Raw genomic sequence first — 18,052 nt, 5'->3', positions numbered from 1 at the left:
CACATTTGATTGACTTGAGTGTCATTGTATCTTTTGACAGCCCACCCTATCTCGGTCTTGAAAAGAGGTGAACTTATGACATCTCAACTTGAAAGTGTGAAGTTAGAGTATGCTTGAAGAGTTGTTTGTGAAGATTTTAACATGATATAATTGGCTTTGTAAGAACAAAATGTATAAAAAATTTTGAGAATGTCAAATATATAAAATATATTAAAATTAAAAAAGAATAATATTGAATCATATATCAATTTATATACATATAAAAAAATTGGGGAGAGCCAAGACTCCCTTATATTTTCGCTAAAATTTGTCATTGATCTATACTATATACTCATACTCGACCGATACAAAAATTCCCTATCAAAATTAAAATAAAAATAGAATATCCATACTTAATCAATACGAATATACTTTATTAAAATTAAGATAGAATAAAATAACATCCACTTAAATTTTTTTTAGTATCCTTGTTGAAATTTGTAATAATTTTGAAAGAGAATTCTCGTATCTACTATTGATTGAATATGAATATACTTATGGAAAGTATATCTCCGAGGGAGGAGTATCTACATCTCCCATTCATTTTCGAAAATTTTGTACTTTGTTGAATATATAAATAGGTATGTGAATGAATTTTTAATTCAAAAATAAAAAATAAAATTCTTTTTATTGACAAAATTAGTTGGTAGTTTTGAGTTGAATCTAAATACGAAATAAAATAATCAGAGTCACGTCCACCAAATCCTGCCATCCCTAGTGTCACGAAGGATTGTTCTTTTTAAAATAGTAGATAGTGCTTTTGCAAAATGCATTAGAAGAGACATAATTAAACATAAGCTTTACTACCTGATAATGTCATAGGAAACTATTTTGCATTAACCTGATCATGAAAACTGAATAATTCTGATTCTATCAAAAGCTAACTTCTCCATATTCTGCTGTAAGAACAAAGCTAATGGTATATATGACTATTGAGTGATGTGAGAAATGAAAGATTCCATTTCCATGCGAGAAACTCCACCTTCTTCCATGGACCTATGGATCCCATTTTTAAGCTCCATTGCTCTCTCTCGCATCTCCTCACCTTCCTTTGTTTGCATCAACCTTCTCACGCCATTCTCAATATCTGATGCACTCACCAACGCGTTCCTCTGCGACCAATCCTTCACACCCAAACCAACCTTCAGAACTTCTGTGATCAGAGCTGCGTTTCTTGGTTGGTCAGAGTGCATGGGCCATGTCGCTATTGGAATCCCCATGGATAAGCTCTCCAAGCATGAGTTCCATCCACAATGACTCATAAACCCCCCTGTTGAAGGGTGCCTCAGAATTTCCCATTGGGGTGCCCAATCCCTCACAACCACCCCCATTCCATTCACTCTCTCCTCGAACCCATTTGGAAGATCATGCCTTTTTGCTTCTTTTTCATCAAAGATGTCCCCTTTATCAGCATCTCTCAGCACCCAGATGAACTTTTGTTTGCTTTGCTCCAACCCAGTTGCAATCTGTTTGATTTGTTCATCTGTCAAAGTTGTTGTGGTGCCAAAAGAAACATATATCACTGAATCTGGCTCTTGCTTATCAAGCCACTCCAGGCATGGGTGCCTAAATCCTGTTGAATCATTCTTGTCAATGGCTAAAAGGTTGAGTGGCCCCAGTGCCCAAACCTTCTTGCCGCCACTGTGACGCTGCATATAGTCAACGTAAGGACCATCAATTACCCTACTCGTGTTGTAAATATCACCATAGGAGTTTTGGAATTCATTATAACTATGTGAAGAAAGAAAATCGTTGAAGTGAGCTGGGAGGCATCCTTCATCAGAAGGAACTTCTGGGAAATGGATATCTTCGACCGGTGGCTTTCCTTGTCCCTCCCAAAAATAAACAGAGGCAATAAAGGCAGGGAAGATGTGAAAAGTGTAGTTTTCAACATTAGGCATGTTTATGGCATCTTGTGTCACTGGTGCCATGAGGGCGTCGTGGATGATTATGACCCTTTTGGCTTGAGAAGAAAGGGATTGAAGAAGTTTTCCCACAGGCTCCCGAAGGTGTGTAGAGGCCTCAAAGGAAGGGATTAGATGAGATGGAAAAGCACTTTCTTGATCGTTGGGGTTGGGTGGAGGAGAAACAAAGGGTGGAACTTGAAAGGCATGGAAATGGATGTCTGAAGTAGAGTTTTGGTGTCGAAGTGTTACCATGCGAATGTGTGTGACAGTGCTGACATAATGGACTGGTATGTTGTGTGCCACGATTCGGCGTGAGAGGCGCAGAAGCTGGTTGAGGTGACTTTGTGCAGGAGAGGGTATAACAAGCACCACCACTTTGGTTTCATGAGGAATGTTTTCGTCATTCAAAGCCATTGCCGAATTTGGGTACCAAGATGCTATGGTAGCTTATGCTTAGGTTGGTAGTAGATCAAGCATGAACATATGGGTAAGCATTTATACTACTCACGATTTATTATAGCCGTTAGAGTCGCGCACCATGGCTTCGGAATGAATTGGTTACTAAGCGTTATTTTTTTACCAGTTCACCGATCCGGATTGAATTCGTGATGAGCCGAGTTGATTTACCAATTCACTTAGAGATAAAGAGTCACATAATTTTATTGTATTTGGGTTTAATTGGACTGTTTTTTTAGTCAACATATAAATGCAAATATAATATTTTTGTGATTTTGATTTATATTTAGGATTAAACATTATTTTATATTATATTGAAGTTTATTTAGATTTTAATCATAATTATAATTTAATTTTTTTTGGAATTGAAGAAAAAAAATTATATATTAGTAAGTCAACCTGTTTAACCTACCAACTTGTAACTAGCCCGATCAGGTTCAAATATATTTATAAATTATGTAATTGCTAATTTTGAATGAGTTTGGTGTATTTTAGTTAAAAGAAGATTTTTTGTTGATAAATTATTTTGCTGTTTACATTGGTTGGTGCATGATTAACGAGTTGCAAATACTTATGTTTTCTAGTAATGTGAAAAAATGACATAAATCTGAGACAGACGCTGCTAAAAAAAAAAAACCACCTTTAGACTACAATTTTGACCACGATTAAAGAGTGTCGTGGAAAGTAGTGTTGGTAGCATTTTTGAAAATTAGACTAAGATGATGAAAATTAGACTAAGATGATGGTTGTTTTAGAATTGTTATCCACTAATATCATGGGACGAGTTTACAAATAATCATTGACACTTTCTCAGAGAAATATGAAAACAATTGTCAATTATATAATTTTAATATAATAACAAGACATTTTATTATACCTTCAGAGAAATCTAAACAACAATTGTCACTGTATAACTTGTGTAGTAACAAGTTATTCTGAAATAGTATGCTAGTTTCAGAATGAAAATTGCATAGATTTTATAAATATTTTGGCAAGAAGACATTAATTAGATATTTTGGCAACAACATTGACTACAAATTACTATTTTTTTTTTTAAATTAGATTAATTAACTCCTAACTCATTTATAAATATCATCTATTTACATGAGAAAAATACATAATAAACACTCTGGTTCATATAAAAGTGTCTGGTATTTTATTTCATATTATCTTTTAAATTATTAGTGCAACGTTCTTTGTGTCTCAACTTAACTTGTTATTTTTGTTATAAAAATCGTCTGACTTGATCAATATATATATATATATATATATATATATATATATATATATATATATATATATATATATATATATATATATATTTTAATATCTTTATCTTTTTTTTCATAACAAATAATCCATAAATATTTTTGTAAAATATATAACTAAGACTAGTATAAGAGGAATAAACATAATTAGAACTCTCAAAGTGGGTTAGAACTCATTGGTCGTGTGGGCCAACCAAACCCATCATGGGTTTGGGTCAAGTTGGGTTAAAACTTTCTTACAAATTTTAGTACAGATTAATTTTTGACCAGACTCACCATAACTCGGCTCGCTTAGTTTGAACTCATGGTGAGTTAGGTTGGCTCACCAATCCACCCGCAGATAAAGGGTCACACAATTTTTTTAGTATTTAGGTTGGATTGAGTTTTTTTAGCCAACATATTGGGTTGACAAATGCAAACCTAGTATTTTTATGATTTTATTTTGTATTTGGGGTTGTACATTACTTTGGATTGTATTTGGATTATATTGAAGTTTATTTATATTTTAATCACAGTTATAATTTAGTTTTTTTGGGACTGAAAAAAAATTGTATTTTTTTTAATTAAGTGAGTCAACCTGTTTAACCCACCAACCTGTGTTGGGTCAGGTCGGGTTTGATTTTTTTGGCTCATTAATAAGTGAGCCGAGTTGGATTGGCTCACTAAGTGGCCAGTCCGTGATGGGCCGGACCAGACTAGGATGGGTGACCTGTTTTGATATCTCTACGATTTATAGAATAGGAAAACGTAGGTTGTACATATCGTGCCAAGTGGCCTTGAGTGGAATGGACCGATTGGTGATGGTGACGAACTTATTGACATGTTGTAAATGTTAAATCCAATAACTAATTGTAGATTGTTATTGGAACATCATTAAGGTAAGAGGCCCACTAGAAGGCTAATAAATATAATGTGTTGGAAAGACATTTACTACTTTTTGCATCCACAACATTTATTGAACTCTTAATTAATCCAATACTAACTTGAGTGTGGGACTGCTTTTGACAAGTAACACAGGACGTCAAAGACCAAACGAAACTTTAAAAGATTGAAGTCATTGATACACAAGGAAGAAATGATCGACTGAACTAGAAGAACTGTGTTTGGATATCCTTGTTCCTACATACAAGAACATAAGTGACATCAAGAGATTACATCGTTGGTATGTGACTAAAGTCGGAGGAAAATCCACTTGTAAAACCATCAAGACACTAAGAATATATTAAAATATGATAATAGAAGAGTATATTAGATTGAAAGTGAGTATTTATCTTGAAAATGGATCGTATTTAAGGTAATTAATCGATAATATTTTTAATTTATGCTTTAGTAATACCATTGATCATACATTACATTTCATTTATTATATATGTACATAGATGTTACGAGAATACTATATTTAGAGTACTCACCATCATAATGCGTCATATCTAAAGTAATTAATTAATAATATATTTAATTGTAAATTTTAACTTATCATTAATTAAAAAATTGTACTCCGTTTAATTTATTATATATATATATCTATATATATATATATCGCGATTATCAGATTTAATGAAATTAATCGAAATTAGTGGTATGTTTATATTATTTTTGAGACTATTATGAATTATTGTTTATTATAAAAAATTCAAAACGTAGCATAATAATTAATACTTTTCAATATTATTACAGAAAAAAATCAATTTTTAAACAAATCTAATGTAATAATATTTTTTTAATATAATTATGTAAATAAAATTTTAATTATTAAAAAAATTTGAAACTCAATATATTAACTAATAATTGTCAAAATTATTACATATTTGATATATCTTCAAATAAACATAACTAATATTTTACATCAATGTTAAACTTTTTTATTACCAAAAAATTTATAAAAGAAGAAAAATAATAGATTAATAATTATTAAAAGAGTTAAATATGTTATCTGAAAGCAAAATTAGAACATCAAAAAATATTGATACATTTAATTTCCAAAACTTACAAATGATAGGTAATAAATAATTGATAGAATTAATTACTGTTGACAACATGAAATAAAGTCAACATGTGAACAAAGTAATATCCAATAATTAATATTAAATTACTAATAAATTTAATAAATATTTATTGTAAACATTTCAACATGAAAGAAAAATATAAATTCATATTAACTAATATTAATTAAAAGCATATCAAGACATAAATGTTAGAGATAATATATTAAATAAGCAATGTCAAATTAATTGCTACAATTAATTGATTGAAAACGTTTAAATAGTTTTAAATTTTCCATATTAATTGACTGAAAACGTTTACAAAAATATATCTTTTAGGTATACAATTATGGCAAAATCAAATAAGGCATACTTAGAGGCAAACGAGTTTTGTTATCTTAATCTATTTTTAAAAAAATCATTCTCATTTCATATTTAATCTCAATTGTATCAAATTTTTGTCTCATTTCCTTCTCACAGGATAATATGTATATATTAGTATTTTTATTACTGTTTCAATATCAATTAATTAATTTTTATAAAATAATAAAAAATTATGATAAAAAAAACATAATATTTTTAAGATATAATTACTAATTTAGTATATTAATTTTTTGGTTTAGTTCAATTTGGTTTCCTTATTATTGGTTGGTTCAATTTAGTCCCCAAATTATGTACAAAGGTTCAATTTGGTCCTCTATATTAAGTTAGAGTTAACATTGTGTCTGTACAGAACAAGTGTCAAGCTTGAAATTTTTAATTTTTTTTAATTTTTTTTCTAAAAATTTATAAACTATCATATGTCAGGTTACCATGTGGCAGTTTAGAGTATTGACACGTGACAGTTTACAGTATTAACACGTGACAGTAGTAATAGTTGTTTTCAATTTAATTCTCAATTTAAATATTTTGTTCAATTTAGTATCCTATTCTTTAAAACGATATAATCTTGTCCTTTCTAACTTATACCAAATTAGTAAATAAGTTTAATTATAACTTATATATACATGTTAGAATAATTTTTTTGAATATATATATATATATATATATATATATATATATATATATATATATATATATATATATATCCAACCACTCCACCTTTAAATACTCAAATTATTTTATTTTTTACATTTTTACTTTGTAATTTTTTAAACTTGAAATGTTTTACATTTTAAAATATACTTATTATTTTTGTTCAATTTAATTCTATTTTTTTTACATGTCTCTTTCCAAATTGAGACCAAATTTAATTTTATATTAAAATTCATATTTTTTATGAAATATAATAAAATTTACATCATTATAAATTTTATATACAAATTAAATCTGGTACTAATTTCAAAAGGATAAAATTGTTCAATTTTAAACAAAATTAGGACTAAATTGAACAAAAATAAAAAATATAGGGACTGAATTGAATATAAAACATTAACTCTCACATGTTACTGGGTTGACACATAGACATTTAAAAAAATTAAATAAAAATTTAAAAAATCAAAAAAGATATTGAAAAAAGTAAAAGAAATCCACAAAGTGACATGTGATGGTTACCGTCAATGATTTACGGTGTTAACAAAAAATGGACCGAATTGAACAAAAATTGACAAAAATTAAAACCTATTTAAGTACAAAAATAAAACTAGAACTGATATGACCGGATTTATCGAAAATTAGGACAAAAAATACATTTAAAAAAAAAAACATGTAAAGTGAGTATACAAATTTTGTTAGATGTGAAAATAGTGAACTCTCTCATGAAATATGTAAATAGTAATTCTGCAAAATGGATTAGAAGAGATATAACTAAAGAGAAGCTTTATTTCTGATAATGTTGCAGGAAAATATTTTGCATTAGCCTCATGACAACTAACTTCTGCCCTATTCTGCCATAAGAACCATACTAATGGTATATATCACTATTGAGTGATGTGAGAAATGAAAGATTCCATTTCCATGCGAGAAACTCCACCTTCTTCCATGGACCTACGGATCCCATTTTTAAGCTCCATTGCTCTCTCTCGCATCTCCTCACCTTCCTTTGTTTGCATCAACCTTCTCACGCCATTCTCAATATCTGATGCACTCACCAACGCATTCCTCTGCGACCAATCCTTCACAACCAAACCAACCTTCAGAACTTCCGTGATCAAAGTTGCATTTCTTGGTTGGTCAGAGTGCATGGGCCATGTCGCCATTGGAACCCCCATGGATAAGCTCTCCAAGCACGAGTTCCATCCACAGTGACTCATAAACCCCCCTGTTGAAGGGTGCCTCAGAATTTCCCATTGGGGTGCCCAATCCCTCACAACCACCCCCATTCCTTTCACTCTCTCCTCGAACCCATTTGGAAGATCATGTCTTTTTGCTTCTTTTTCATCAAAGATGTTCCCTTTATCTGCATCTCTCAGCACCCAGATGAACTTCTGTTTGCTTTGCTCCAACCCAGTTGCAATCTGTTTGATTTGTTCCTCTTTTAAAGTTGTTGTGGTCCCAAAAGACACATATATCACTGAATTTGGCTCTTGTTTATCAAGCCACTCCATGCATGGGTGCCTAAATCCAGTTGAATCATTCTTCTCAGCGTCTAAAAGGTGGAGTGGCCCCGGTGCCCAAACCTTCTTGCCGCCACTGAGACGCTCCAGAAACTCAACGTAAGGACCGTCAATTGCCCTGCTCGTGTTGTAAATGTCACCATGGCTGAAGTTGAGGAACTCGTATTGTGCAGAAAGAAAACCCATGAATTGGGTTGCGATGCATCCTTCATCAGAAGGAATTTCTGGGAAATGGATGTCTCCAACACGAGGCCTTCCTTTTTCCTGCCAGAGATAAACGGCGTTATTAAAGGCAGAGAAGATGTGAAAAGTGTAGTTTTCAACATTGGGCATGTTTATGGCATCTTGTGCCACTGATGCCATGAGGGAGTCATGGATGACTATGACCCTTTTGGCTTGAGATGAGAGGGATTGAAGAAGTTTCCCCACAGGCTCTCGAAGGTGTGTGGAGGCCTCAAAGGAAGGAATGAGATGAGATGGGAAATCAGTTTCTTGATCGTTAGGGTTGGGAGGAGGAGAAACGAAGGGTGGAACTTGAAAGGCATGGAAATGGATGTTTGAAGTTGAGTTTTGGTGTCGAAGTGTTGCTTGGCGAATGTGTGTGACAGTGCCAACATAATGGACTGGTATGTTTTGTGCGACGATTAGGCGCGAGAGGTGCAGAAGCTGGTTGAGGTGAGCTTGTGCAGGGAAAGGTATCATGAGCACCACCACTTTGGTTTCATCTTGATGAGGAATGTTTTGGTCATTCAAAGCCATTGGGGAATTTGGGTACCAAGATGGAATGGTAGCTTATGTTTTGCTCTGCTTTGGATGTTAGAAATATGAGTAGGTAAGCTTTTATATATACAACTCATGATGTATAGAAGAGTGTTTTATTTAAGGAAAATTACATTTTGACAAACTTAACAAAGTTTTTAAAAATAGAATTAAAGTTGATTAATTTTTTATTTTTTAATTAAAATAAAATAATAAAATAATATTTTTTACGTAAATAAAAAAGTTTATCAAAATTTTGTTAAAAATACATTGTTAACATATCATAATTCTTTATTTAATATCAGTAATTAATGCGGAATGTTCAGATGTATAATGTAAAGCAAAAGTCTCAGAGTATTAAATATAAGGTGTAAAAAACAAAAATATAAAGTATAAATATGTATTTTGAAATATAAAGTATTAATACAAAACATAAAATAGGCATGCACATTTATTTCCCACTTAATTTATATTTATCTTCCACAAGTTTTACTGCAACTTCTATAAATGTCATGACCGCTAAATATTATTTATGAACACCACACTTTCAAGTGAAGGAAAGTTTACAATATATTTATACTTTTTAAAGAACTATTTTACAATCTCATATATATATATATATATATATATATATATATATATATATATATATATATATAAATTAAAATAATAACCTAATTTATTATTAAGTATTTTTTTTAATGGGACAAAACAATTTGTCCTGTATTCAAACATACTCTGTTTATAATAGGAATTTTGTGGAAGATGAAAAAGGGAATCACACATTATCGTGATTTGATAATTAAATAATACATACATTTATTGTTTAGATATAAAAAATTCATTATGGTTATTAATGTAAAAAAAAAAATCTTTAATGACACCAAATAGAATTTTGAAATGGCACCATCATTTGATTTTCTTTTCTAGGCTGATTCTTCTTACACCTCCATAAATTTCATTCCCCACTCTATATATTTTAAGTTTCAATTTTATCCTCTAATTTAATATTTTTATTTTAAGTTCTAGAGTAAACAATGTGAAGATGTTTCGAGACACATAAACTAAAATACAAAACTCATATTTTAAAATATAAATTTGTATTTTGAATTTTGTAATTTAAAATATAGGTTTTATTTTGTATTTTAGAATCCACAATCTAGAATACATATTTTGTATTTTGAATTGTATCTTTCAGAATAAAAAAATAAATGTATTTTATATTGTACACTTTGAAATATATTTTTAGAAGAAGGTGAAGAATAAGGGGATATAGGTAACGTGGAAGAAAAAGAAGAGTGACAAAGATTAAAATAAGAAGTGCAAGTAGAAAAACAAGTCAAAATCTAAATTGGAGGCATATACACAAGGAATTCTTGGCCAATAAGAGTCCACCTAAGGACAAGGAGAGCATGAATAAATTTTTTACCAATGAGAGAATTTCTTTCATTGTTATTTAAAAAAAAAATTAATTTAAATTTTCTATCCTTTTCTTTTTCGAACTTTTGGCTAAGTATGAGTAGATTCTGTAACTCTCTCCTTTACATGTAATTAGAGGCACATTTGAGTATCATCCATCACTCTTTATTGTAATGGCTAGAACTATGTAAGAAAATAAATTATTTTTTATTGATATGAATCACGCCAATTACATTTTCATGATCTCTATTTGTAATAACCAAAACATTTAAATGTGAAATAAAAACATACCGAAAGAAATAATAAGAATATGAAAATATTTTTTCTTATTACTATAGAAACACTACTAGAGATGAGATTTTTTATGACCATTACACAATTTTTTATGATGATTATTTTATTGTTATGAATGTGGATGATATAGAAATTTTATACTTTTTATGTCAATTAAGAATACTTGACATAGGAAGTTCAACATATTATGACAAACATGATAAACCTCACATAATAAATCTAAATTATTATGACACATATATTCCTAGACTTGTCATAACAAATTCAACTTACTATAATATCTATTTGAAGACGTATCATAATAAATTACTTAATTTGACATGTGTTCATAGACTTGACATAGTATATTCAAGTTACTATGATAGGTCTACAAATACTTATCATAATAAGTTCAATTGATTACGACAAATATTCTTAAACATGACAGGTATTCGTAAACCTGACATAATAAGTATTTTTTTTTTCAGTTTTTCTTCATTCATAGTAGTATTATTTGTATATAACAATATAAATGTTCTTATAAAGTCGAAATGTACTTGTAAAAGGTATCCACATGAAACACTTCTCAATTATTTTCTATTACTTCTAGATATGAATTGTATCTTATTAACCAACTCTAAGAGTTGATATGTCCTCTCTTCGTTTCAATTAAGTTTTGACTTTTGTTAATTATTGATGAGTTCCAATTTTATGGATGACAAAGCATGTTTGTCCCTTGCATGCCCTTAAATTATGGTAGTTTCTTGTTGTCTATAAAAAAGGAATGGAAAAGCACGTTCCAAATCGAAAATAAAAGAGAATACATTCCAAAATTATGAATGAAATGAAAGAAACATGGAATAAAGTCTAGACCACAACATTGGAGGTTTACGTTCCAAACTGTTTATGCAAATATGTGCAAATATTGTAGTTTACTTAATTTACACAAATTTGTAAGTTTTGTGCATGAGAACAAAAGATTTGTAAGCAAATCATCACAATGGTATTATTTATGATGTCTACAAATAAATAAAAATCTTCGTCATGCATAATAAAATAGTGATCAATATAGTAATCTTGTAAAAAAAAGTTATAATAGAAATAAGTAAAGTAATTGAAATAAATGATGAATAATAAAATGATTAGATAAATAAACTATAAAAGGGATAAAAAAAATATAAAGTGTTTTAAGTAAATTATTAAAGTAAATAAAATGTAAGAAGTAAAAGAAAAAAGACAAAGTATATTTATCTGTAAACTATTGAGATGAAATGGTTAAAATGATTTTTGGGTAACAAAATGAATTAGTGGTCAGATGAAAGAGATAAGAAAGATTGTAGGTTCAATTAATTACAAAAACTAACCGTTAGCATTTGTTGAGATAATGGTTAAAATCATTTCTATCACTTAAAATAAATGAATATTTAAAAACTTCAACCTTTATTAACTGAAATCAATCTAATATCTATAAAATATAAATGAAGGAAACACAACATCGAATGATATACAAGACTATTTAGTGATATGAGCAATGAAAGAATCCATTTCTATGCGAGAAACTCCACCTTCTTCCATGGACCTATGTATGTCATTTTTAAGTCTCGCTGCTCTCTCTCGCATCTCATCACCTTCCTTTGTTTCCATCAACCTTCTCACACCATTCTCAACATCTGATGCACTCACCAATGCCTTCCTTCGTGCCCAATCCTTCACAACCAAACCAACCTTCAGCACTTCTGTGATGAGAACTGCGTTTTTTGGCTGGTCAGAGTGCATAGGCCATGCTGCTATTGGCACTCCCATGGTTATGCTCTCCAAGCACGAGTTCCATCCGCAGTGACTCATAAACCCCCCTGTTGAAGGGTGCCTCAGAATTTCCAATTGGGGTGCCCAATCCCTCACAACCACCCCCATGCCTTTCACTCTCTCCTCAAACCCATTTAGAAGATCATGTATTTTTGCTTCTTTTTCATCAAAGATGTCTCCTTTATCAGCATCTCTCAGCACCCAGATGAACTTCTGCTCGCTTTGTTCCAACCCAATTGCAATCTCTTGGATTTGTTCATCCGTCAAAGTTGTTGTGGTCCCAAAGGATATGTATATGACTGAACTTTGCTCTTGTTTATCAAGCCACTCCATGCATGAGTGCCTGAATCCTATTGAATCTTTCTTCTCAATGGATAAAGGGTTGAATGGACCAAGCGCCCAAACCTTCTTGTCGCCACCGATACGCTCCAGCAACTCAAGAAAAGGATCTTCGATCACCCTACTTGTGTTGTACACGTTTCCATCGTTGAATTTGTGTAATTCATATTGTGCAATGATGAAACCAATGAATTGGGTCGCGAAGCATCCTTCAAAAACAGGAATTTCTGGGACACGGAAACCTTCAAGCGGAGGCCTTCCCATTCTCTCCCAGAAGAAAACAAAGACGGTAAAGGCACATGTGCTGTGGAAAGTGTAGTTTTCAACATTAGGCATGTTTGTGGCATCTTGTGCCACTGATGCCATGAGGGAATCATGGATGACTATGACCCTTTTGGCTTTAGATGAAAGAGATTGAAGAAGTTTTCCCACAGTCTCTCGAAGGTGCGTGGAGGCCTCAAAGGAAGGAATGAGATGAGATGGGAAATCAGTTTCTTGATTGTTAGGGTTGGGAGGAGGTGACACAAAGGGTGGAACTTGAAAGGCATGGAAATGGATGTTTGAAGTTGAGTTTTGGTGTCGAAGTGTTGCTTGGCGAATGTGTGTGACAGTGCCAACATAATGAACTGGTATGTCGTGTGATGAGATAAGGTGTGAGAGATGCAGAAGCTGATTGAGATGGCCTTGTGCAGGGAAAGGTATCAGAACCACCAAGACTTGGGTTTGAAGAGGAAGAATTTTTCCATTGGAAGCCATTGAGAAAATTTGGATGGCTAGATGTTATGGTTCAACTGGACATTTACATAACGAGGAAAGATGCTTATATTTAGGGTAATGTGTCAGTGTCAGTTAATTATTCACGGGCAACCGGGTGTTAGGTAAATTTAAACAAATGTATTTGTTTTGTAGATAAATTTTTTTATTACATGATTCTTTAAATCAGACAACCTTACCATCATCGTGACAGAAATAAATTAAAAAAATAAGACATTTACAACATAATGCACGTGTAAGAGAATGTTAGACTTATGATTTACAAGAGACAAGAACTATGAGGGGGCCTGTAAGAGCAGACACATGTGGTATGGTTAGGTTAGAGGTCTCAAAAACTACAATAAATAATAGGAAAATGATATGATCATTCATAGGAATGACAAAAGCTCAATTCTTTTTGTTAAAATTAAATTTTATTTTATAATGTTTACATATGTTAAATGCAACTTTAATAGTTTTGGAGAAATAAGAAAAGAAGAAGTTGAATGATGATTAAAAGAAGAAAAAGAATTATCATATTAAATTCCTATAACTTTTGTTCACCTTCGCCATCTATGTCCCCCCAACCGGCCGGCCCTATGTTTTTCAGTTCTATTTTATGAGCAAGTGTGGGCTATTGCTGATGGAAGTTGTCGCATCTATGGTATTTATTTAGTTGGTTTAATAATTATTTAGTTAATAGCATAATTTAATTAGGACACTGGTATTTTGATATTATTTTTTTTTATTATAAAAATTAATTTTTGTTAAAACTATTTTACTTTCATACAAATTGGTTTCAAACAAACTTTCTTTTTATTTAATTATGATTTCCTCTTGATCTTATCTATTCACGTCACATGTGGCAGGTACTAATTTGTTGATATATATCAGAGTTGTAGTTTGATAATTTCATTAAAATTTAAGTTGTAAATTTTGATATTAAAATTTGTTTTCAGCATCTCATGTATGTATATCAGAACTACTAAACCCTTTTAATGGAGAAAATTTAGATGATTACAAAAATATGAAACAATTTTTTAAGATGTTTTATATATGCTGTTATTAACTTTCTACTGTTTGTGAACGTGGAGTATTATAAGACTTTTTAAGAGATATTGATTCATCTTTATTCAATTAATATTTAAAGTATTATTGTTTTTTCTATCCTTTCTAGCGAGGATTTGGTTTATAAAAACAACTTTTGCAAGAATTCTGATATCAAATTAAGTTCTGTTCAAATTTCTCCTATCTAAAACTAACAATTTTTTTCAGACATGAATCTTAGATTACACATTTAAAAATTGTTACTAGGTAAAAAAAGCGTTGTCTTAAATAAAAACAAAAGTCACACTTTTAGACTATAATTATTTCATTGTCATGTAACAATTTGGTGGTTTTGACTCTTTCTAATCGTTGGATAAATTGTTTATCACTAGTATAAAATTTATAGTTAATTGATGTAACACTTAATATTATGGATGATAATATAAAATATTTAAAGTTAAATTATCTACAAGGTTAAATATGTAATTTAAATTATCCACATTTTTAAACACGTGATCTAAACCGCTCGTAATTTGAAAAATGTAGTCAAAACTATGCAGGTTTGATAATGTTACCTATAAATATCTACATTTATAAGATATTGTTTAAAATAAAGACACATTCTTTTTATACTATTAGTTAAAAGCAAATAAAATTCGGTATATAATCAATAATAAAAAATCGTAACTTACTCTTATTTTAAACCATGAATTTTGAACAATTGGCGGATAAAAGCTTTGCTTAATCTACAAAAGTAGTGTCAATATAGTTGATTACTTATAAAACATGATAGTTAATGTTGAAATATTTGTTAATTACTCGAGGAATTCATACTTAGTAATCACGTTACATCAAAAGTATTAAAAGTATTGTGTCCTTTCTGATTTAAAGTTATTTTATAATATTTTCAATCACACTTTTTAATTTAATATTAATGTTATTTATTTTGTTTAATCATTCTGCTTAATTTGATATCAACGATGTTTTGTCTTTTCTTTTTTGTAAAATGAATAATAAGTAAATAAATAAAATTATATTCAGATTTAATGTATTTTGTTGGAAATGTTATCAATAAAAAATTTAAATATTATTTTCAATTTTATAAATTAATTACTTTACCATTAATTGGTTTTGAATTTTAATTAATACTACTTTTATTAAAATTTTGTCTCAGCCAAATAAATTGAATTTTTTACTCGGGTCAATGAGAGAAAAGACTTATAATGTGTTTGGATTTCAGTTAAGAAAAATAAATTCCTTTCAATAAATGAAAAATTAAAAAATCTTATTAAACGAAAAAATCATCTTGGAATTACTTTGAAATTAATCAAAATTTTGTATCAAATGAAATGTAAAAAAAAATCTCAAATGTTTGGCATCACTTTCAACCCTTATCCTTCTTGGCTACTGCTTCCCACTTTCCAAATAAAACATTTGCGTCACTGTTGATAATGGAGACTAACACCTTTTTTATTTTATTTTTGTCTTTCTCACTGAAATTATTTCAATTTAAATATGTTCCACCACTGACATCACAGGAATATTAACAATCAGCTATCAAACAATAACATCGATTACAACAACCACGCAAACAAATTCCACCAATTACCTAATTCTAATTTTAAATCGAAATAATGTTTTTAATCAAAATAATTATGATGAAGTTAGAATCTTTTAGACTCATGTCAATCTAATTTAATTTTAATATTTCTAGTTAATTTTGATTTAGTTCATGTTAATGTAATTTATTTTAATATTTATTTGAATTTTAGTTTATAATAATATTTATCAAAGCTTGCGTTAGTGTTCATTGTTTAATTCTAATATTTATATTTATGCAAATTAGAGTTAACATTTATAAGTTAATTTTAATTTTATTTATTTTCAATAATAGATACTGGTGTAATTTATTTTTAACATTTATTTAAGTTAATGTCTATTTAATCTATACTGATACAATATTTTTTATATTTTTTTAGTTTTACAATTTGTATCTCTTCATCGTTTAAACAAGAATCATAGAAAAAATTAATTAAAAGATTCAAATTTAAACATGAAAAAATTTAAAAATATTTCTTTATTTTAAATTTTAATAACATTTTTCCCGCTTAATTTAAATTTTTCTTTTTTTACATAAATATTTGTTCTTAATATTTGAATCTCCTCAAACTTTAGTGATTTTATGGAAATATATAAAATTGATTCTTGACATACTTAATCTCTATTTCCTTTGTAGTAATTGATTCACTTATAAAATTATATTTCATGCTTATATGTTTGCTTCGATAATAAAATATAGAATTTTTTGCTAGTGTTTTATGGACTTATTAAGTATGTGATTGATAAGTGCATAAACTTTATCATAGTCTACTCCATGCTTTTGCTTGTAGCCTTTTACAATAAAGTTGTGCTTTGTGTCTTTCCACCTCTCTATCGATATTCTTCTTCTTTGCCTTGTACATCCATTTTACTCTAATTTCTTCATTTCTTTTTGGAAGAGTTGTCAATTCTCAATTATCATTTTTCTTGATTGAATTGATCTCTTCTTCCATGCCCACCTTTTATCTTTCACATCTTCCTCAAAATCCAATTCCTTACAATCCATTTGAAGAAAATATAATTCTTCAAGATTACAATGACTTCATCATACCTTTCATAGATTTCACATATATCTCGTGTCCTTCTTGGTCTTTCACCCATATTTTCTTCTTATGCATGAGATGTAGGTGATGGAGGGGTGAACGAGAAGGAGTGACATCTTGAATTGTAGTTTCTCGATCAAGTCCTTCTCCAAGATATGGAAGAAATTTGTAAGCCTTTTCCTCTTGACCCTCCCAATTCCACGTAGCTTCTTCATCAAACTCAACATCACGACTTACCACTACTTTACCATTGCTCGAAGTGTATTATTTGTAACATTAATGAAGACATGCTTGACACTTCGGTAATCAAGCTTAGATCTTTCTTGTATCGGTACATGGGATATGCTATGCTCTCAAAGATGCATAAATAATTAACACTAGACTTCCTTCCACTCCATGCTTCTTGATGAGTTTGTCTTTTGAGATTAAATGTTGGGGAATGATTAGAAAAATAGACCACACGGGAAACAACTTCAGCCTAAAAATCTTTCTGCATATTTTTATATTTTAACATGTTTCTAGCTTTGTTGAGAATGATTCTATTTTTTCTCTCGACTACTTCATTTTGTTGTGAACAATCAATGAATGACAAATTTCATGAGTTGTACAAAAATATTGAAATCCCTTAAAATGAATTCTCCTTCTCGATCAATTTTCAAAGCTTTGATTTCAGAGTCACTCTCTTTTTCAACTAGAGCCTAAAAATTCTTGAAAGAAAAAAAAATCTTACTTTTGTCCAAGAAAGTATACCATTGTTTTTCTACTGAAATCATCAATGGATAGTAAAAAAATTTTAATTGAACGAAA

The 18,052-nt window shown here is 29.8% G+C and overlaps 1 protein-coding gene and 2 pseudogenes across 1 annotated transcript; all 3 read right to left on the bottom strand.

Annotated features, from left to right (window-relative positions):
* Nucleotides 1-853: 853 nt before the first annotated feature.
* LOC114189618 (zeatin O-glucosyltransferase pseudogene) lies at nucleotides 854-2,590 on the bottom strand (annotated as a pseudogene).
* Nucleotides 2,591-7,468: 4,878 nt separating this feature from the next.
* LOC114192658 (zeatin O-glucosyltransferase-like) lies at nucleotides 7,469-9,004 on the bottom strand. The gene has a single exon (XM_028082432.2). It carries the CDS (start codon nucleotides 8,964-8,966, stop codon nucleotides 7,572-7,574), a length of 1,395 nt encoding a protein of 464 aa, XP_027938233.1. The 5' UTR covers nucleotides 8,967-9,004; the 3' UTR covers nucleotides 7,469-7,571.
* A 3,075-nt stretch (nucleotides 9,005-12,079) lies between these two features.
* Nucleotides 12,080-13,625, bottom strand: LOC114190574 (zeatin O-glucosyltransferase pseudogene; annotated as a pseudogene).
* Nucleotides 13,626-18,052: the final 4,427 nt, after the last annotated feature.

The sequence above is a fragment of the Vigna unguiculata genome, chromosome 7 (genome assembly GCF_037176805.1).
Source record: "Vigna unguiculata cultivar grain cowpea cultivar isolate G323 ecotype 2 chromosome 7, ASM3717680v1, whole genome shotgun sequence".
In the NCBI taxonomy this organism is placed as follows: Eukaryota; Viridiplantae; Streptophyta; class Magnoliopsida; order Fabales; family Fabaceae; genus Vigna; species Vigna unguiculata.
Note: the sequence above shows the minus strand (reverse complement) of the source record. Positions and strands in the feature narration are given on the sequence as shown.

Excerpts from the sequence above, each read along its gene's own strand:
- LOC114192658 (XM_028082432.2), bottom strand. The coding sequence starts at position 8,966 with ATGGCTTTGAATGACCAAAACATTCCTCATCAAGATGAAACCAAAGTG.